At 43.9% G+C, this 22,486-nt stretch overlaps 1 protein-coding gene across 2 annotated transcripts in view; it reads left to right on the top strand.

Moving 5' to 3' along the window:
- ZDHHC9 (zDHHC palmitoyltransferase 9) overlaps positions 1–8,520 on the top strand; it is a 63,787-nt gene extending 55,267 nt beyond the window's left edge. For both annotated transcript variants that reach the window (XM_077485355.1, XM_077485346.1), the window contains exon 10: positions 7,045–8,520. In XM_077485355.1, the coding sequence (XP_077341481.1) occupies positions 7,045–7,179 (135 nt within the window). In that variant the 3' untranslated portion in view covers positions 7,180–8,520. The remainder of the gene's footprint in view (positions 1–7,044) is intronic.
- Positions 8,521–22,486: the final 13,966 nt, after the last annotated feature.

A 22,486-nucleotide genomic window follows, 5' to 3' on the forward strand; every position in this document is an offset into this window, starting at 1 on the left:
ATTTTAAGCTCTTCCACCATTTGTATCATCCCTTATATTACAATAGATTGCTCTTCTAGATAGAAGCTCTTCACTTTCTGTATTCTCCTCCTTTACACAATACGCTCTTTCACCCTCTGTGTTCTCTCTATACCCATAGTTGCATAGTAGGTGAGGTTGAAAAAAAGAGACAAGTTCAAGTCCAACCCATGTGTGTGATTTATATGTCAGCTCTACTCCTCCCTGCCGACACCTTGGCATGGGGGGGCGCCGCTCCTCCTTGCCGACACCTTGGCATGGGGGGGGGGGGGGCGCCGCTCCTCCCTGCCAACACCTTGGTGTGGGGGGGGCGCCGCTCCTCCCTGCCGACACCTTGGTGTGGGGGGGGGGGCGCCCTGCTCCTCCCTGCCGACACCTTGGCATGGGGGGGGGCGCCGCTCCTCCCTGCGGACACCTTGGCGTGGGGGGGGGCGCCGCTCCTCCCTGCGGGCACCTTGGCGTGGGGGGGCGCCGCTCCTCCCTGCCGACACCTTGGCGTGGGGGGGCGCCGCTCCTCCCTGCCGACACCTTGGCGTGGGGGGGGGCGCCGCTCCTCCCTGCCGTCACCTTGGCGTGGGGGGGGGCGCCGCTCCTCCCTGCCGACACCTTGGCGTGGGGGGGGGCGCCGCTCCTCCCTGCCGACACCTTGGCGTGGGGGGGGCGCCGCTCCTCCCTGCCGACACCTTGGCGTGGGGGGGGGGGCGCCGCTCCTCCCTGCCGACACCTTGGCGTGGGGGGGCGCCGCTCTTCCCTGCCGACACCTAGGCGTGGGGGGGGGGGGGCTATCACTCCTCCCTGCCGACACCTAGGCGGTGGGATCGTCACTCCTCCCACCGACCACCAAACATGAAGCAATGTTTATTCTCTCTGATGGTGACGGAGTACATCACGGGACACAGTCATAGTAGTTACTATGTGGGTTATAGGCCACCTTCAGGTGATGGACACTGGCACGCTCTAAGACAGGAGTCCACTCCTTATATAACCCTTCACTCTGGTGGGAGAACCTCCAGTTTTTTCGCCAGTGTCTAAGGTGTTGGCCACGAATGATGATGTGCTGTGCTGAGCTCCACTGGAGCGATCCTTGCTGGGGCTAGCTATGTAGCCGGATCCATTGTCTTTCAGGCCAAATTGAATGGTACCCGGGCCTCGTGTCCGAAGAGACGAGGTTTTGCCAGAAGTGACAAAAGTGGCCCTGGGGAAGGAAACCCACAAAACAAAATACTAAGACCTCCTTATGAAGGGGTGCCCCCGCTCGCTCGAGTCGGGGGAAGACTTCTGCAGTTCTCTTGGGTCTGGCAGGAAGAGTATCGAGACAAATGGGTGGAATCCTCAATATATTTAGGATACAAACTAGAGTTTCAAGAGTTCTCGTCTCCTCATTTTCTCAGATCAAATGTTCCCAGAGATCCAGAGAAAAAGAAGTCTCTACTTCAAGCTTTTGTCTCAAAAGGTGATATCAGTGGTCCCTATGGAAGAGAAGGGGTTAGGGTTTTACGCAAACCTTTTCCTGGTACCAAAACCAAACGGGGATGTCGGACCCGTTTTAGATCTCAAAGATCTAAACCGTTTTTTTTAATATTCGCTCTTTGCACATGAAGTCAATGCGATCAGTGGTCTCTATTCTACAAGGTGGAGAACTGCTAGAGTAAATCGACATCAAGGATTCTTACCTATCATGTACCTATTTTTCCCGCTCACCAGAAATATCTACGCTTCGAGATGGGGAACCTTCATTTTCAGTTTGTAGCTCTGCTTTTCGGTCTAGCTACTACACCTCGAGTGTTTACAAAGTTCTTGGCTCCCCTTTAGCCAGATTAAGGGCTCAAGGTGTAATGATTCTAGCTTACTAATCTTGATAAACCAGTCGGTAGCCCGCTTAGACCAAAGTTTGTTCAGGTTGGACCTAGGTTGGATTCTCATCCTAGAGAAATCTTCCTTAAAACGATCAGAGATTGGAATACATGGGTCTGATCATAGATACAGCTCAGAAGATGGTGTTATTGCCCCAGACAAAGATCGGCTCCATAAGGGAACTGATTTAGGTGGTCAAAGCAATGAAGAATCCTTCTATTCGACTTTGCATGAGATTGTTGGGAAAGATGGTGGCTTCATTCGAGGCTGTTCCTTATGCTCAATTTCACTCAAGACTACTGCAAACCGTGTCCTATCGACTTGGAACAAGAAGGTCCAAGCTCTGGACTTCCCAATGTGTTTTTTTCCCCAAAGGTACGCCAAAGCCTCATTTGGTGGTTGCTATCCAAAAATCTCCAAAAAGGAGAATCCTTCCTACCAGTTACCTGGAAGGTGGTAACAGATGCCAGCCTTCTGGGCTTGGGTGCAGTCCTGGAAGAAGCACCTGTCCAAGGTAAATGGTCCAAATCAGAAATGACCTTGCCCATCAATATTCTAGAGATTTGGGTAGCACGCCTGGCCCTGAAGACCTGGACACTCAGGTTGCCCTGTCAGAAACCAATCCGACAATGCCACAGCAGTGGCCTATATCAATCACCAGGGTAGCATGAGAAATCATGCGGCCCAGAGAGAGTGAATCCTATCCTAACTTGGGCAGAAAACATGCCTTGCCTATCGGCAGTCTGCATTCCAGGAATAGAGACATGGCAGGGCGGACTACTTGAGTAGCCAGCAGTTGCTTCTGGGAGAATGGACTCTTCACCCTGACATCTTTCTGTCAATATGTCAAAGATGGGGGAATTCCAGACATGGATCTGTTTGCGTCCAGGTTCAACAAAAAGATCGTCAACTTTGTGTCGAGGACAAAGGATCCGCTGGCATACGGAACAGATGCCTTGGTTTTTCCCGTGGAATCAGGTTTCCCTGATTTATGCATTGCCTCCTGTTTCGTTGCTTCCGCGGCTTCTACGTAGGATCAAGCCGGAAGGGAAGGCAGTGATTCTTGTGGTCCAGGAGATCTTGGTATGTAGAGATCATAAAGATGGCGGTAGGAGATCAGTGGACCCTACCGCCATGGCCAGACTTTCTCTGGCAAGGTCCGGTATTCCATCCTACTTAACAAACGCTAAATTTAGCAGTTTGGCTATTGCGGCCCACATCCTGAAGAAGCATGGGCTATCAGGTTCAGTAGTGTCTACTCTAGTTAATGCAAGGATTGCGGCCTCCAGAGTCTCCTGGTTGCGAATCCAGGGGTTAGCACCCCAGGAAGTATGTCATGGGTAGAATCCTTGACTTTCTACAGATGGGATTAGAAATTAAACTGGCCTTGAGTACTATCAAGGTCCAGGTTTTGGCCTTGTCGGTATTATTTCAACAGCCACTTGCTTCACACTTGGTCCGTAGCTTTATTCAGGGGGTAACTTGGCTTAATCCTCTGGTTAGGTCACCCCTGAACCCTTGGTACTTTGAATTTAGTTCTGTCGGCATTACAGATGCAGCCTTTTGAGATGATACGACCTATTCCCTTGGTCCTTTTGACAAGGAAATTTTAGTTGTTCTGGCAGCCATATCTTCTGCAAGAAGGGTTCCAGAGTTGGCTGCTCTTTCTTGCAAAGAGCCATATTTGATCATTCACAAGGATAAGTCTGTATTGCGTCGTCCTCCTAATTTTCTACCAAAGGTAGTGTCAGCTTTTCATTTAAAACCAGGATATTGTTCTACCTTCATTTTTCCCAGAACCCTGTTCTGTGGAAGAAAGGTCACGGCATTCTCTTGATGTGGTGAAGAGCAGTCAAGGTCTACTTGAAGGCCACTGCTCAGATTCCTAAAACTGATGTTTTTGTTTGTGTTGCCTGAAGGTCCTAAGAGGAGGGCAGGCAGCTTCGAAATCTGCTGTTTCTAAATTGATTCGTCAAGTGATCGTTCAAGCTTATGGTTTGAAGAGGAAAATTCCACCTTTTTCATATTGAAGCGCACTCCACCGGGGCTGTTGGTGCATCACCAAGCCTCCATGGCTCAAATCTGCAAGGCCTCAACTTGGTCTTCAGTTCCTACATTCACCAGATTCTATCAAGTAGATGTAAAAGGTCGTGAGGAGATATCGCCTTTGGGCGCAGTATAAGTCCTCTAGTCTCTTAGTGCCCTACTTTTGTTGCGTCTCCCTCCCTTCCGTTGGCATTGCTATGGGGACATCCCATGATGTACGATAAAGAAAATGGGATTTTTATAACGGCTTACCTGTAAAATCCTTTTCTTTGAAGTACATCACGGGACACAAGAGGTCCCTCTCTTCTTTCTGGTATACACGTGTATTGCTTTGCTGCAAAAACTGAGAAAGGAGTTTTTTTTGGGTGTGGGGGTAGTAGGATAGCTATACATGCTAGCCTTTCATACCCAACCAAAACCGAAAAGTTGGTGTTGGACTATACCGGTACTTTGTATATAGAAGCAAAAGAAGAGTTAGGAATAGTAGTAAAATTTAGCACATGTTTAATAATTAACAAAAATAACAAAATACAGAATATCACAATTTAAAATTCTAATACACCCCAGATTAACATATATACAAGTACTCATAGTAGAGTTCAATTCTGGTGGCGTAGATGAAGAATTCCTCTACTAGTTTCGCGGATTGTCCGCTTCTTCAGGAGGAGGTCTATATAAATGATATACAATTCATAAGCAATTAACAATTCATATAAATACACAGATGAAACATTATTCAGCCAATAATATATACATATAAAATAACAATGTTTCATCTGTGTATTTATATGAATTGTTAATTGCTTATGAATTGTATATCATTTATATAGACCTCCTCCTGAAGAAGCGGACAATCCGCGAAACTAGTAGAGGAATTCTTCATCTACGCCACCAGAATTGAAATCTACTATGAGTACTTGTATATGTTAATCTGGGGTGTATTAGAATTTTAAATTGTGATATTCTGTATTTTGTTATTTTTGTTAATTATTAAACATGTGCTAAATTTTACTACTATTCCTAACTCTTCTTTTGCTTCTACAGTGGTGTGAAAAAGTGTTTGCCCCCTTCCTCATTTCCTGTTCCTTTGCATGTTTGTCACACTTAAGTGTTTCGGAACATCAAACCAATTTAAACAATAGTCAAGGACAACACAAGTAAACACAAAATGCAATTTGTAAATGAAGGTGTTTATTATTAAAGGTGAAAAAAAATCCAAACCATCATGGCCCTGTGTGAAAAAGTGATTGCCCCCCTTGTTAAAACATACTATAACTGTGGTTGTCCACACCTGAGTTCAATTTCTCTAGCCACACCCAGGCCTGATTATTGCCACACCTGTTCACAATCAAGGCATCACTTAAATAGGAGCTGCTTGACACAGTAAGGTCCACCAGAAGATCCTTAAAAGCTACACATCATGCCGAGACCCAAAGAAATTCAGGAACAATTGAGAAAGAAAGTCATTGAGATCTATCAGTCTGGAAAGGGTTATAAAGCCATTTCCAAAGCTTTGGGAATCCAGCGAACCACAGTGAGAGCCATTATCCACAAATGGCGAAGACATGGAACAGTGGTGAACCTTCCCAGGAGTGGCCGGCCGCCCAAAATTACCCCAAGAGCGCAGCGACGACTCATCCAAGAGGTCACAAAAGACCCCACAACAACGTCCAAGGAACTGCAGGCCTCACTTGCCTCAGTTAAGGTCAGCGTTCATGCCTCCACCATCAGGAAAAGACTGGGCAAAAATGGCCTGCATGGCAGAGTTCCAAGGAGAAAACCACTGCTGAGCAAAAAGAACATCAAAGCTCGTCTCAATTTCTCCACAACACATCTTGATGATCCCCAAGACTTTTGGGACAACATTCTGTGGACCGATGAGACAAAAGTGGAACTCTTTGGAAGGTGTGTGTCCAAGTATATCTGGCGTAGAAGGAACACTGCATTTCAGAAAAAGAACATTATACCAACAGTAAAATATGGTGGTGGTAGTGTGATGGTCTGGGGCTGTTTTGCTGCTTCAGGACCTGGAAGACTTGCCGTGATAAAAGGAACTATGAATTCTGCTGTCTACCAAGAGATCCTGAAGGAGAATGTCCGACCATCTGTTCGTGTACTCAAGCTGAAACCAACTTGGGTTCTGCAGCAGGACAATGATCCTAAACACACCAGCAAGTCCACCACCGAATGGCTGAAGAAAAACAAAATGAAGACTTTGGAGTGGCCTAGCCAAAGTCCTGACCTGAATCCTATTGAGATGTTGTGGTATGACCTTAAAAAGGCCGTTCATGCTCGAAAACCCTCTAATGTAACTGAATTAGGACAATTCTGCAAAGATGAGTGGGCCAAAATTCCTCCAGGACGCTGTAAAAGCCTCATTGCACGTTATCGCAAACGCTTGGTTGCAGTTGTTGCTGCTAAGGGTGGCCCAACCAGTTATTAGGTTTAGGGGGCAATCACTTTTTCACACAGGGCCATGATGGTTTGGATTTTTTTTCACCTTTAATAATAAACACCTTCATTTACAAATTGCATTTTGTGTTTACTTGTGTTGTCCTTGACTATTGTTTAAATTGGTTTGATGTTCCGAAACACTTAAGTGTGACAAACATGCAAAGGAACAGGAAATGAGGAAGGGGGCAAACACTTTTTCACACCACTGTATATACAAAGTACCGGTATAGTCCAACACCAACTTTTTGGTTTTGGTTGGGTATGAAAGGCTAGCATGTATAGCTATCCTACTACCCCCACACCCAAAAAAAAACTCCTTTCTCGAATTAATTTATGGATGATGGTACACTCTTTAAATTATACTTATTTGAGGCTACACTCTCAAATCCCCTGCAAAAACTGAGGTACGCCCAGTAGTGGGAGGGGTTATATAGGGAGTGGACTTCCTGTCTTAGGGTGTGCCAGTGTCCACCACCTGAGGGTGGCCCTATCACCCTCATAGAAACTACTATGGCTCTTCAAAGAAAAGGATTTTACTAGTAAGCTCCTATTTTTCTACCCCCACTGGCCACAATTTGCCCCCCTTAAAGTCTCAAGGACAGTAAACTGGTCCCTGTAATATAACTTTTTTTTCTTTCTTTCTAACCCCAAGTTGTCTTTATTTGCCGGCAGGTGGCCGTCGTCCCGCTGATGCCAACAGAAGCTGAGCAGGCCGAGGCTCCCGAAGGACCAACGGATCCCAACGCCGTAGAAATGACTGTTCAAGTCCCCAAAGAGCCGAAAGGAAGTCCGGACACAGAAAAGTAGAAGAGCTCCCAAAAGGGATTTCTCTGTGAAAACGGCGAAAGTCGCCTGACGCGTTTTTGTTGCAACGAGGGGAAAGCGACAGGAGGCCCTACAGTTTTTTTTTTTTGTTTTTTTTTTGTATTTGCTTTTGTGTTCATTTTATGGAGGTGATTTTGTCCTGTGAGATGAAGATTTATCCTTTATCAGTATAGAAGAGTGCTCGACGAAAACAGACTACAGGTGCTAGCCCCCCCAAAAAAAATAACGCCAATGACTCAACCCTGGAGAGCGCTACAAAAAAAAACAAAAAGCGAGAGGCCAGCCCTGCTGGGCCCCTAGTGTAGTGTCTTGTTTTTTTTTTTTTTTTTTTTTTCTGTTCGGGAGCTGGTTCTTCGGACTTCTATTTACACTCGTATTATTATGCATTCCCCCCCCCCCCCCCCACGACCGACGGCGAGAAGCTTTGGCGCAGTCTGTCCATCCGACAACGCTTGCACTGCAGGAGGATAGAACTGGTCTGTCAGACGGGGGGGAACGTCGTGTCATATAACTGGCACCTTAATCAAAAAATTTAAATAAAAATATGCATCGCTTTTTATTTAAAATTGCCATGTCTAAAAAAAAAAAAAAAAACAATAAAAAAAAAAAAAATCACAACTAAGTGGCCGGAAGGACAAAAATATCTGGCCTGGAACTTTATTTTTTTTTTTTCTAGCAGTTTCTCACGGATGTCAAAGCAAGTGTTCTAATGGTGACCATGTGTACTCGTCTTATACAAGTCTATCTTTGGGCAAACCGTATTATTTGGACCTCCAAAGTTGCACTCCTCCTACCCCAGCCCTACTTACCCCCCCCCCCTCCCCCCACCCAACACTTAATTTCCCATAATCCTGAAATAGATGTTTGTTCATGTGCTGTGGATCCATTTTATTCCATATTCCACTCATCCATTATCAAGATGTAGGTTTTTTTTTTCGTGGTCTTGCAGATCTCTGTAGGTAGAAGTTGGGCCGGTAGCACCCTGACGACCTTTTATTTTTATTTTTCCCCTTTATTTGGGGCATTTTGGATCACCTTCATCTGAAGATCGGAAAAAATGTGTTGCTGCTCCGGTTTTATATTCCTGTTTTAAGACTGTGTTTTAAATATTATTAATATTTTTTTTTTTTTATAATTTATTGATTGTTCATAAAGTGTTTTTTCTATTTAATTCATTTTAATATGATTACCCAGTAGTTGTAGACTGGACCCTGAAAAAAAAGTGTTGCTACATTGTATTGTTTGCACCTTTTTTTGATATTATTATTTTATTTTATTTTTTTCCCTCTTGGATTGAGAAATAAAGAATGATTTTTAATTTTCGGGGAGAGTTAAAATTTCTCCCAGTAGTCCCGTATAAGAATGTGGCTTGGTTCAGTTGAGTAAAAGTTGAGGTTTGTTTTTGTTTGTCTGTTTTTGTTTTGTTTTTCTTTGTAGGGATGGATAAACAGTTGAGGTTGAGTAAAAGTTGAGGTTTGATTTTTTATTTTTTATTTTTTTATCATTATTTTTTTTTTGTAGGGATGGATAGACAGTCAAGCTTGACTGAAAAATTGTAAAAAAGTAATATTGGTGGTACTTCTTAATTTTTTTTTTTTTTTTTTTTTTTTTTTTACCCTGGCGTGATAGCTATAGATAGACATTTTTTTTGGACATATAGTATGATATATTATGATGAAAATTTTTTTAAAAATTAATGTTGGGGATACTTTTAATTTTTTTTTTTTTTAAATCACCAATATGAATTTGTACAAAAAAAATGTGCTTCTTACAAATTCTATGAACAATTTGATTGTTCATGAAGTGTTTTCTATTTATTTCATTTTAATATGAATACCCAGTAGTTGTAGACTGGAATATGAGAAAATGTTGCTACATTGTATTGTTTGCACATTTTTTCTTTTTCTTTCTTTATATATAAAAAAATTATTTTATTATATATATATATATATATATATATATATATATATATATATATATATATATATATATATATATATATATATATATATATATATATATATATATATATATATATATATATATATATATATATATTATAAAATTAATTTATTCCGGGGAGAGCTAAAATTTCTCCCAGTAGTCCATAGAACAATATTGCTTGCTTCAGTTGAGGTTTGTTTGTCCCTTTTTTTATTTTTATCTTTTTGTAGGCATTGTTAAACAGTTCTGATCGAGCTTGACTGAACATGATGTGAAAAAAAATTATAAAAATTAATGTTGGGGATACTTTTTTAATTTTTTTTATTTATTTATTTTTTTAACCCTGGCATGATCACTCCTCATTTTTGGTTTTATATGTACGTGGAAAGCCTTCAAGACTGGACTCCTCTTTGACCTAAAATATTATAGTAATTTGTATTATCTATACATAGACCTTTTTGGGCATATAGTATGATAGATTATGATACCATTTTATTTTATTTGTAAAAACCACCTATATGAATTCATTTGTACTAAAAAAAAAATGTGCTTCTTACAAATTCTATGAACAATTTATTGATTGTTCATAAAGTGTTTTCTATTTAATTCATTTGTATTATGATTACCCAGTAGTTGTAGACTGGACCCTGAAAAAAGTGTTGCTACATTGTATTGTTTGCACCTTTTTTTTTTTTTTTTTTTTTTTTTTTTTTTTTCCCTCTTGGTTTGAGAAATAAGTATGATTTTTCATTTTGGGGGAGAGTTAATATTTCTCCCATTGGTCCCATATAAGAATATGGCTCAGTTCAGTTGAGTAAAAATTGGTTTGTTCTTTTTTTTTTTTTTTTCATTTCTTTTGTAGGGATGGATATACAGTCCTGATCGAGCTTGACTTGATTAGAGAAAAATTGTAAATATTATTGTTAGGGCTACTTTTAATTTTTTTGTTTTTTTTAACCCTGGCATGATAGCTAATTTTGCCTTTTTTATATGTATGTGGAAAGCCTTCAAAAAATGTGAACTCCTCTTTGACCTAAAATATTATAGTGAATTGTATTATCAATAGACGAGACATTTTTGGGCAAATTCTATGACCAATTTATTGCTTATAAAGTGTTTTCTATTTAATTAATTTTAATGATTACCCAGCCTAGTTGTTGCTACATTATGTATTGTTTGCACGTCTTTTATTTTTTATTTTTTTGGATTAAGAAATAAAGCTGATTTTTAATTTTGGGGAGAGTTAACGTTTCTCCCAGTAGTCCCATATAAGAACATGGCTCGGTTCAGTTGGGCAAAAGTTGAGTTTATTTTTTTTTATTTTTTAGGGATGGATAAAACGGTCCTGATCAAGCTTGAAAAAAAATAAAAAAATTGTTAGGGCTACTTTTTATTAATTTTTTTTATTTTAGGGTTAGGGTGTTTCATTTTGGGGAGAGACATTTCTCCCAGTAGTCCCATGTGGCCCAGAACATGGCTCAGTTGAGATGATTTTTTTTTTTTTTTTTTTTTTTTTTTTGTAGGGATGGATAAAATGGTCCTGATCAAGCTTGAAAAAAAATTGTTAGGGCTACTTTTTATTCATTTTTTTTATTTTAGGGTTAGGGTTTCATTTTGGGGAGAGACATTTCTCCCAGTAGTCCCATATGGCCCAGAACATGGCTCAGTTGAGATGATTTTTTTTTTTTTTTTTTTTTTTTTTGTAGGGATGGATAAAATGGTCCTGATCAAGCTTGAAAAAATTGTAAAAATTGTTAGGGCTACTTTTTATTCATTTTTTTATTTTTTAACCTTGGCATGATGGCTATCTGACTTTATATGTATTTGGAAAGCCTTCAATAATGCGGACTCATCTTTGACCTAAAATTATTATAGTAGTTTGTATTATCTATAGATAGACATTTTTGGACAATATACCAGTAGTATGATAGATTATGATCTCATGTTATGTTTTTTTTTATTTTTATTTTTTGTAAAAACCACCAATATGAATTAATTTGTACTAAAAAAAAAATGTGCTTCTTACACATTCTATGAACAATTTATTTAAAGTTCATAAAGTGTTTTCTATTTAATTCATTTGAATATTATTACCCAGTAGTTATAGACTGGACCCTGAAAAAAAAATGTTGCTACATTGTATTGTTTTATTTTATATATATTTTTTATTTTTTCCCTCTTTGATTGAGAAATAAAGTATGAGTTTTAATTTCAGGAAGAGTTAGAATTTCTCCCAATCATCCCTTATATACAAATATGGCTCGGTTCAGTTGGGGTTTATTCCTTTTTTTTTTTTTTTTTTTTTTTATTAGGGATGGATAATCGGCACTAATTGAGCTTGACTTATTAACTTGAGATGTTGAGTAAAAATGAATCAGTTTAGGGCAACTTTTTAGTTAATTTTTTTTTTTTTTAACTCCCGCCATGATGGCGTATTTGAATTTTTATGTATTAATTTAGAAAGTCTTTTAATCTTTGACCTTAAATATTATAGCAGTTTGTTTTATCATTAGATTTTTGACATACAGTATGTAGGTTATGAACCTATATTATTATTTTTTTATTTATTTTTATTTTTTTTGTAAAACCATCAGAATGAATTTTTACTTGAGCACTTTTTATTTATTTTTATTGTGCTAGTTGTAGCATATATATATATATATATAAAATTATACACTTTTTATCTTGCATAAAACCATCAGAATTTTTATATTTTCTTACTAAAAAGGAAATATGTGCTTGTTAGAATTTCACAATAATTCTTCATTCAAAAAGTTTTTTATTTTTAACTTTTTGTGCTAGTTGTAGCCCCTCCACTTTCGGTTATACACTATATTGTCAAAAGTATTGGGACACCTGCCTTTACACGCACGCACACTTTATTGGCATCTTAGTCCGTAGGGTTCAATATTGAGTTGGCCCACCTTTTTGCAGCTACAACAGCTTCAACTCTTCTGGGGAGGCCGTCCACAAGACTGCAAGCCAGGCCTTCTCACCCAACATCAGTGCCTGACCTCACAAATGCTTTTCAGGGTCAAACATTCCCCATAGACACATCTCCTAAACCTTGTGGACGGCCTTCCCAGAAGAGGTGAAGCTGTTATAGCTGCAAAGGGCGGAGCCAACTCAATATTGAACCCTACAGACTAAGACTGCGATGCCAATAAATTTTGTGTGCGTGTAAAGGCAGGTGTCTCAATACTTTTGACAATATAGTGTACATAAAATCTTATCTTACAAGTCTTAATTCATCCAAAAAGTTTTTTTTCTTTATTTTATTTTTTATTTTTTTTCAGTGTTTGTGCTAGTCCTCCACTTTATGATAGAGTGATATGATAAAATCCTATTTTATCTTTCCTAAAATCACCCGAATTAATTTATTCTCATTTATTAAAAAAAAAAAAAAAAAAAAAGTTGATTTAAACTTCCAAAAAGTCATCCAAATTTTATTTTTTTGTATTTATTTATTTATTTTTTTGTGCTAGTTGTAGCCCCCCACTTGTGAATCTACAGTACGATAGAGCACTATCTAATTTTTATTGTGCACGATACCATCTGGAATTAATTAATTAATGCTCTCTAAATCGTAACCATGGGCTTCTTAGAACTTCTCAGCAAGTCTTAATCATCAAAAAAAAAAAAACATATATTTTTTCTTCTTTTTTTTTCCTGTCATAGCTGTAGCTCCCCACTTCCCCTTCTGAGAGAGAAGGTACATCAAATGTGGGAACACATAAGCTGATTGTAAAAAGTGATGTCTGGCGCAGGTAGCTCTCTGCATGACCATCACCCAAAGGTTTCTCTACCTAGTGACGGTATTTGTTGGGTTGAATAGATGTTCTTCAGAGTAGAGATTAGTCACTAGTTCCTTCATTCAATACATATTGATGGGATGTAATAAACCATCCGGGTGTAGTTTAGTTCCATTTCTAATCGTGGTCCATGGGTAGGGTGACACCAGTTCTAATCGTGGTCCATGGGTAGTGTGACTCCATTTCTAATCATTGGTCCATAGGTAGGGCGACACCAGTTCTAATCACTGGTCCATGGGTAGGGGGACACCATTTCTAATCATCATGTTCCATGGATAGGGTGGCTCCAGTTCTAATCGTGGTCCATGGGTAGGGCGATACCAGTTCTAATCGTTGGTCCATGGGTAGGGTGCAGCACCATTTCTAATCCTGGTCCATGGGTAGGGCGATACCAGTTCTAATCCTGGTCCTTGGATATGGCGCGGCACCATTTCTAATCCTGGTCCTTGGATATGGCGCGGCACCATTTCTAATCCTGGTCCATTGGTAGGGCGCAGCACCATTTCTAATCCTGGTCCTTGGATATGGCGCGGCACCATTTCTAATCCTGGGCCATTGGTAGGGCGCGGCACCATTTCTAATCCTGGTCCATGGGTAGGACAGCACCATTTCTAATCTTGGTCCATGGGTAGGACAGCACCATTTCTAATCCTGGTCCATGGGTAGGACAGCACCATTTCTAATCTTGGTCCATGGGTAGGGCGATACCAGTGCTAATCGTTGTCCTTTGATATGGCGCGGCACCATTTCTAATCCTGGTCCATGGGTAGGGCGCGGCACCATTTCTAATCCTGGTCCATGGGTAGGGCGCGGCACCATTTCTAATCCTGGTCCATGGGTAGGGCGCGGCGCCATTTCTAATCCTGGTCCATGGGTAGGGCGCGGCGCCATTTCTAATCCTGGTCCATGGGTAGGGCGCGGCGCCATTTCTAATCCTGGTCCATGGGTAGGGCGCGGCGCCATTTCTAATCCTGGTCCATGGGTAGGGCGCGGCGCCATTTCTAATCCTGGTCCATGGGTAGGGCGCGGCGCCATTTCTAATCCTGGTCCATGGGTAGGGCGCGGCGCCATTTCTAATCCTGGTCCATGGGTAGGGCGCGGCGCCATTTCTAATCCTGGTCCATGGGTAGGGCGCGGCGCCATTTCTAATCCTGGTCCATGGGTAGGGCGCGGCGCCATTTCTAATCCTGGTCCATGGGTAGGGCGCGGCGCCATTTCTAATCCTGGTCCATGGGTAGGGCGCGGCGCCATTTCTAATCATGGTCCATGGGTAGGGCGCGGCACCATTTCTAATGCCCTGTACACGCGGTCGGAACTTCTGACGGAAAAGGTCCGATCGGATTACATTGTTGAAAAATCTGATCGTGTGTGGGCTCTATCTGACTTTTTCCGTCGGAAATTCAGACGTAAAAAATTTGAGAGCAGGATCTCAAATTTTCCCACAAAATCCGTTCGGACTTTTTCCGATTTATAGAGAATTGCCACGCATGCTCAGATCAAATTACAAGACCAAAGCTATTGGCTACTAGCCTGAACGTAATCCCGTCGTAACGAACGTCATCACGTTCCGAGTGATCGGATTTTCCGACAACTTTGTCCAACCGTGTGTATGCAGCACCAGTTTAGGACAAAATCCCTCGGGGGGGGGGGGGGAAATAAAAAATCAGACGGATTTAGTGGTCGGAATGTTCAACCGTTTGTACAAGGCGTTATGCTGGTCCATGGGTAGGACGCGGCACCATTTCTAATCCTGGTCCATAAGTAGGACGTGGCCCCATTTCTAATCCTGGTCCATGGGTGGGGCGCGGCGCCATTTCTAATCCTGGTCCATGCGTAGGGCGCGGCGCCATTTCTAATCGTGGTCCATGCGTAGGGCGCGGCGCCATTTCTAATCGTGGTCCATGCGTAGGGCGCGGCGCCATTTCTAATCGTGGTCCATGCGTAGGGCGCGGCGCCATTTCTAATCGTGGTCCATGCGTAGGGCGCGGCGCCATTTCTAATCGTGGTCCATGCGTAGGGCGCGGCGCCATTTCTAATCGTGGTCCATGCGTAGGGCGCGGCGCCATTTCTAATCGTGGTCCATGCGTAGGGCGCGGCGCCATTTCTAATCGTGGTCCATGCGTAGGGCGCGGCGCCATTTCTAATCGTGGTCCATGCGTAGGGCGCGGCGCCATTTCTAATCGTGGTCCATGCGTAGGGCGCGGCGCCATTTCTAATCGTGGTCCATGCGTAGGGCGCGGCGCCATTTCTAATCGTGGTCCATGCGTAGGGCGCGGCGCCATTTCTAATCGTGGTCCATGCGTAGGGCGCGGCGCCATTTCTAATCGTGGTCCATGCGTAGGGCGCGGCGCCATTTCTAATCGTGGTCCATGCGTAGGGCGCGGCGCCATTTCTAATCGTGGTCCATGCGTAGGGCGCGGCGCCATTTCTAATCGTGGTCCATGCGTAGGGCGCGGCGCCATTTCTAATCGTGGTCCATGCGTAGGGCGCGGCGCCATTTCTAATCGTGGTCCATGCGTAGGGCGCGGCGCCATTTCTAATCGTGGTCCATGCGTAGGGCGCGGCGCCATTTCTAATCGTGGTCCATGCGTAGGGCGCGGCACCATTTCTAATCGCGGTCCATGCGTAGGGCGCGGCACCATTTCTAATCGCGGTCCATGCGTAGGGCGCGGCACCATTTCTAATCATGGTCAATGCGTAAGGCGTGGCACTATTTCTAATCGTGGTCCATGCGTAGGGCGTGGCATTATTTCTAATCATGTTCCATGGGTAGGGCGACACCAGTTCTAATTGTTGGTCCAGGGATAGGGCGCGGCACCGTTTCTAATCATGGTCCATGGGTAGGGCGGCACCATTCCTAAAACTCATATTGGAGAGGTTGGCCTTCAAGGTTGACCATAAGAAGATCCTTCTTTACAATCCATATTTTTCATATCTAATAAAAATGAAAAAATAAATGTCTAAGCGATCTATAATACATATTTAACCTGAACAAGGGACGAAAGCGTCCTGCAAGACTTTGTGCCGCCCTACCCATGGGCCAGTTCTAATCTTGGCCCATGGGTAGGGTGGCACCAGTTCTAATCTTGGCCCATGGGTAGGGCGGCACCATTTCTAATCCTGGTCCATGGGTAGGGCGCGGCACCATTTCTAATCCTGGTCCATGGGTAGGGCGCGGCACCATTTCTAATCATGGTCCATGGGTGGGACGCGACACCATTTCTAATCCTGGTCCATGGGTGGGGCGTGGCACCATTTCTAATCCTGGTCCATGGGTGGGGCGCGGCGCCATTTTTAATCGTGGTCCATGGGTGGGGCGTGGCGCCATTTCTAATCGTGGTCCATGCGTAGGGCGCGGCACCATTTCTAATCGTGGTCCATGCGTAGGGCGCGGCACCATTTCTAATCGTGGTCCATGCGTAGGGCGTGGCACCATTTCTAATCGTGGTCCATGCGTAGGGCGTGGCACCATTTCTAATCATGGTCCATGGGTAGGGCGCGGCACCATTTCTAATCATGGTCCATGGGTGGGACGCGACACCATTTCTAATCCTGGTCCATGGGTGGGGCGTGGCACCATTTCTAATCCTGGTCCATGGGTGGGGCGCGGCGCCATTTTTAATCGTGGTCCATGGGTGGGGCGTGGCGCCATTTCTAATCGTGGTCCATGCGTAGGGCGCGGCACCATTTCTAATCGTGGTCCATGCGTAGGGCGCGGCACCATTTCTAATCGTGGTCCATGCGTAGGGCGTGGCACCATTTCTAATCGTGGTCCATGCGTAGGGCGTGGCACCATTTCTAATCATGGTCCATGGGTAGGGCGACACCAGTTATAATTGTTGGTCCAGGGGTAGGGCGCGGCACAGTTTCTAATCCTGGTCCATGGGTAGGGCGGCACCATTCCTAAAACTCATATTGGAGAGGTTGGCCTTCAAGGTTGACCATAAGAAGATCCTTCTTTACAATCCATATTTTTCATATCTAATAAAAATGAAAAAATAAATAAATGTCCACGCGATCTATAATACATATTTAACCTGAACAAGGGACGAAAGCGTCCTACAAGACTTTGTTGCCTGTTGGTCAGAAGTTTAGTTTTTTGTTTTTTTTAATGTCTCAGGTATTCTGTTCTGTGGGTGTGACACTGAATCTTTTGTGGAGCACTTAAGTTGAAATTTCAGGTTTCTCCGCGCCAGGCGCCCTGGGGCGAGGTGACTTTGCGCCGTGAGCTGCATCGAGTGCTTCCCATATCCCCCTTCTCCTCCTCCTTCTCCACCACAATCATGATGACTCCCGACCGGATAAGGGCTTTGTTATGACTATCGATCCTTCGCGTTCTTGTACTCCTTTCACCCACTGCAAAAATTGCTACTTGCCGTAATTCTCAAAAAAAAAAAAAGATGAAGTGAACCTATGATTGGCGGTGAAAGCTATTTTATTGAATAAATAAAGAAAATAGACATAAGGAAACGTGTTCCTGGTGACTGCTTATTTACGAAAAGTTTAAATATCGATCGTTGATATTCATTATTCTGATGTCTTGGTGAAGGCCCCGGGATCCGGCTTTGGAGCTGATGGAAGACGGGGGAACCTGAAACATGTTCGACACCCTGAAAAAAAAAAAAAAAAAAAAAAGGTAACAATATAACGAGATCTTAAACTTCTAATATAAAAGTTGGCCTGCCGCAAACATGGGCAAAGCGGAACTTCTCATGAGAATGCATAAGCAGAGGTATGCATCAGGCAAGCTAAAACGGTCACCAAAAATTGGAGGTCAAAGCGCAGAATAATGAATTACAATGTGTTTTTTTGTTTTGTTTTTTTTGCAAATCTGTTGACTTTTAAAACATTTAACAGAAAAACAACCTACACTGGTCAATGGCGAGTGTTAACTTTGGTTGGTACAGAATTATGACACGAGGTAAACTGTTAAAACACGACGGGGGGATCTTAAGGTATCATGATGATCGCAACAGGGTGGCTCCATAAGTAGGAGGACAGCTTGGAGCTAAAACGCGTATCTCCGAAACAGAACTATGAGTTTGTAAATGTAATACATATCCAGGGCTGTCTTTAAGGCAGGGCAAAAGGGGCAGCTGCCCTGGGCCCTGGCATTGTTGTGGGGCCCAAAGCAGCTGCCTCATACTTGCCAACTTATCCCAGTTTGCATTCCCTTGTCCCTTGAGGTTTTAGTCCTGTGCTGTGTCCTGATATCTCAGTGTGAAGTGCTGCTACTAACGCTGCCCAGCTCTGACCTATTGTGTACAGACAACTCACCCGCAGACCTGTGTTTACATGTAAATAACCAGCATTCATATGTAAATAGCAGTGACATGCATATGTAAATAGCTGAGGCCAACTGCACTGATATGTAAATAAGGCAGCATTCATATGTATATCATGCCCCCTGTAGTGAGGAGATGATGTGCTGTATCCTACAGCAACTAGCGAGCAGTATTACTGTTCAGTAATCTCTAGCAGCCAATCAACAAGCAGAAATCATGTGCTGTAACCTCTAGCAACTAATCGGTGAACCTTAAAGGGGTTGTAAAGGTAAATGTTTTTTCACCTTAATGCATTCTATGCATTAAGGTGAAAAAACATCTCACACTGCCCGCGCCCCCAGTCCCCCCGTTTTACTTACCTGACCCCTCGAAAATCCCGCGCTCGCCCCCGCCGTCCTCTTCGCCGCTCAGCCTGGCCGCTGATTGGCTGGAGTGGATGGATTGAAAGCAGCGCAGCCATTGGCTCGCGCTGCTGTCAATCACATCCAATGACGCAGCGCGCCGGGGGCGGGGCCTTGTGATACAGCGAGCGGCTATAGCCGCCGGCTGTATCACGGGAGCGCGCCCGCAGTGCTTCTCACCAATGCGAGGGAGCTCGCATTAACGTGAGAAGCACCTGCGGGAGGAAGCAGAGACAGCCGCCGAGGGACCCCAGAAGAGCAGGTTCGGGGCCACTCTGTGCAAAACGAGCTGCACAGTGGAGGTAAGTATGACATGTTTGTTATTTAAAATAAAAAAAATGTTTTACTTTACAACCCCTTTAAGGAGTGCTGTAACCTCTAGCAACTAATCGGTGAACCTTAAGGAGTGCTGTAACCTCTAGCAACCAGTCAGTAAGCAGTAATGATATGCTGTAACCTCTGGCCAGGGGCGTAACTATAGGGGGTGCAGCAGTTGCGACCGCAACTGGGCCCTGTGATGCAGGGGGCCCATGCAGCCCCCTCTACATATGGCCGGCAGCAGCATAGGCAGCTAGCACACACTATTACATACCCCCCTCCATATCCCCCTGGGGACAGGGACCCCTTCTCACATGGGGACAGGGAACCCCACCTCCCCTGGGGACAGGGACCCCTTCTCACCTGGGGGCAGTAACTTCATCTGTCCTGGAGAAAAGGACCTCATCTCTTCTGGGGACGGGGACCCCATCCTGCCTAGGGACAGTCCCCCAATGGGGCACTTAAAAATGTAAAAAAATAAATAAATAAAAACTACTGATACCAGTGGAGGAACTACAGGGCTCACAAAGGTCTTACCTGTGACCACGCCCTGGAGTTCCACCACCGGACTCGGAGGGAAGGGCCCTGGCTGGGGTTCAGGGGGGCCCTTCATGGTTTCTTGCATTGGGGCCCTGAAGGTTCTAGTTGCGCAATCAATCGCAATCGCTGCCTGATCTGATACAGTAAACTGATTTTAAGTCTGGCTGCTATTTATTGTATGTCTCAGAGAAGGTGGAGAGCGAAATTGCATGGGGGGAGTGGGGCCCTAAGAAAATTTTTGCCCAAGGTCCAATCAATATTAAAAGACGGCCCTGTACATATCTAATGGCAGATGATAATGGATTAAGCGGGGGGGGGGGGGGGGGGGGTGCGAGTCTGAGGCTGTGGAGGTATCCGCCAGCCATTTGGACCAAACCTTGTCATATCTTTTGAGGGCAACCCCTATTAGCATAACGATCTCCGTAGAGAGCCAAGCTGTTGACCAATTGTTTCCACATGGAGGGCGGGAGGAGGAGAAGTAGGATTACGCCAGCTGAGAGCTATGGCTTTGCAGGCGTAAGCCCCCGTACACACGGTTGGAGATTTCCACAACCAAATCCGTCGGATTTTGCCCGTCGGATCTTGTCCGAAACTGTTGCATACACACGGTCGGACAAAGTTGGCGAAAAAATCAGATCTTTCAGAACGTGATGACGTAATTTAGTTATGATAGGACTACGTTCAGGCTAGTAGCCAATAGCTTTGATGTAGGAATTTGATCTGAGCATGCGTGGCACTTGGTCCAATCCCAATTCTCTACACATGATCGGAGTATGTCCGATCGGACCAGTTGGTCGGGAAATATTTCCAACATGTTGGAAAATTGGGTCCGACGGATATTCCGACGGAATCAGTCCGATGCATACCACACACAGTCGGATTATCCGACAACACGGTCCGATAGGACACATTCCGACGGATTCTCCGACCGTGTGTACAAGGGCTAAAAAAGAAGCAGCCCAACCAGGGCGCGGCTTGCCACCGCGAGAGTTAGCCGTTCTATCGGGCCCAATATACATATTTCTATGGAGCGGTATGGTGGTGACCTGTGTTATGACATTTAGTATCTCCTTCCAATATTCGACAATGGCCAGGAAGGTCCAGAAAATGCGAGTAAAGTCACCAGGTATTGTTCCACAACGCCGGTACCCTGGGGTGGGGGGGGGGTTCATTTTGTTTAATCTGTGTGGGGTAAAATATGCACGATGGACCATATTGAACTGGATTAGTCAGTCTCTCAAGGAGACCAGGGATCTGGAAGGGAAGTCCCATATGTCATCCCAATGGACATTTTGTCAAAGTCGGGAATGTCGTGCAGCCATTTGTATCTGAGTTTCTCCAGAGTAGGGAGGGAGGTCATTATCAAATGGGAGTAAAGTCGCAAGGTGGGCTTATTTGCACATCCGCACTGGAGGAGGTCCTCCAATGTAGATTAGAAGTGGTCCTCCAATGTAGATTGGGAGAGGTCCTCCAATGTAGATTGGGAGAGGTCCTCCAATGTAGATTGGAGGATCTGGAGGGGAGAAATGGAGAATTGGCGATTGAAGGCATGAGAGAGTATTAAATATCTTAAAAAATAAACTGAAAAATGAGTTCTGGGGGATGTTGAAGTCAGAAATCAATTGGAGGAGTGGGGGCCAGAGCTTGGATATTATTTGGTCCACTGTTTTAACGTTAAATTTAGTCCAAGCGTGGGGTTCGGGCAATTTGTAAATATGCTCCAGGGTGGAGTTCAACCACAAGGGGGGCAGCTGGAGAAAATGCATTTTTAGGGTCTCTTTCAATTTCAAGGCCCGCCCCCCCCCCCCCATGCACGCAGCATGGCGCACATGGAGGGGGGTCAGTGGGTATGGGGCCCTAGGGCCATGGAAAAGTAGGAATTTCAGCTCTTCCAACGATTTTACCGTCGCCGCCTCAACCAAGGTAGTGGGGTTTGTTGTATCAGGAGTGAGCCACCAAGCCACTGTAACTAGCTGGGTGGCCAGGAAATATTTATATAGGACAGGGCATGCCAGTCCTCCCCTGGGAGGATGGGCACACAAGTGTTTACCTGTATCTGGGGGACTTATCCCCCGGATAAAGGAGGCGAAGAGGCTGTGTAGACGGGTGAAAAGGGATTTGGGAATCCGTTGCGGGGATTGGTGAAGTAGGTAGGTACATTTTGGGTAGGGTTTTCATTTTTTTTTATCAGATTTATCCGACCTATCAGTGGTAAGGGTAGGGACTCCCATGCCTTCAGTCTCAGCCGTGTCTCCTGAACCACTGAGGATAGATTCAGGGGCAAGAAATCTGAAGCCTCGAGAGAATTTCAATGTTTACTTGCAGTAATTTTCCTTTCTATAATTTTCTAGTATTATTTTTTTTTTTTTTTTGTTCACGTCCAATGCGACTTTGAACTTGCTAGGAAATGTGACCACTTCAGTAAGAGTCCGTTACCTAGCAGAGTCCCCCTCCCTCTGTATATTCAGTGGTTTGTGTGAAGGTTATAATGTTTACAAACCTATGGTATAGTGGGGAAAATTTTCCGATTTCCCCTTGCAGATTATGTAATTATGCCCACTTACAAAGAAATGAAGGGTCTATCATTTTTATCATAGGTTTATTTTATATGATAGAGACCAGAATATCAACCAAAAATCCCCCAAAAAAAACAAGGACTCCCCCCAAAAAAATCCAGAAAAAACACATGATAAAAATGTTAATAAATGGAGTTGCAGTTCAGTGAGTAAAATAAGTATTTGATTCCCCAAGCAAAATATGACTTATGACTGCGTAAACACGACCGGACTTTTCGAGGGACTAGGTCTGACGGACTTTCGGCGGAGTTCTGACGGACTTTCCGAATGAACGGACTTGGCCACACACAATCACACCAAAGTCCGACGGATTCGAAACGTGATGACGTACGACTGGACTAGAATAAGGAAGTTCATAGCCAGTAGCCAATAGCTGCCCTCGCGTCGGTTTTTGTCCGTCTGAACTAGCACAC

Source organism: Lithobates pipiens, unplaced genomic scaffold (genome assembly GCF_037356315.1).
Source record: "Lithobates pipiens isolate NorthernLeopardFrog02 unplaced genomic scaffold, aLitPip1_a1.2 Scaffold_1, whole genome shotgun sequence".
Taxonomy (NCBI): domain Eukaryota; kingdom Metazoa; phylum Chordata; class Amphibia; order Anura; family Ranidae; genus Lithobates; species Lithobates pipiens.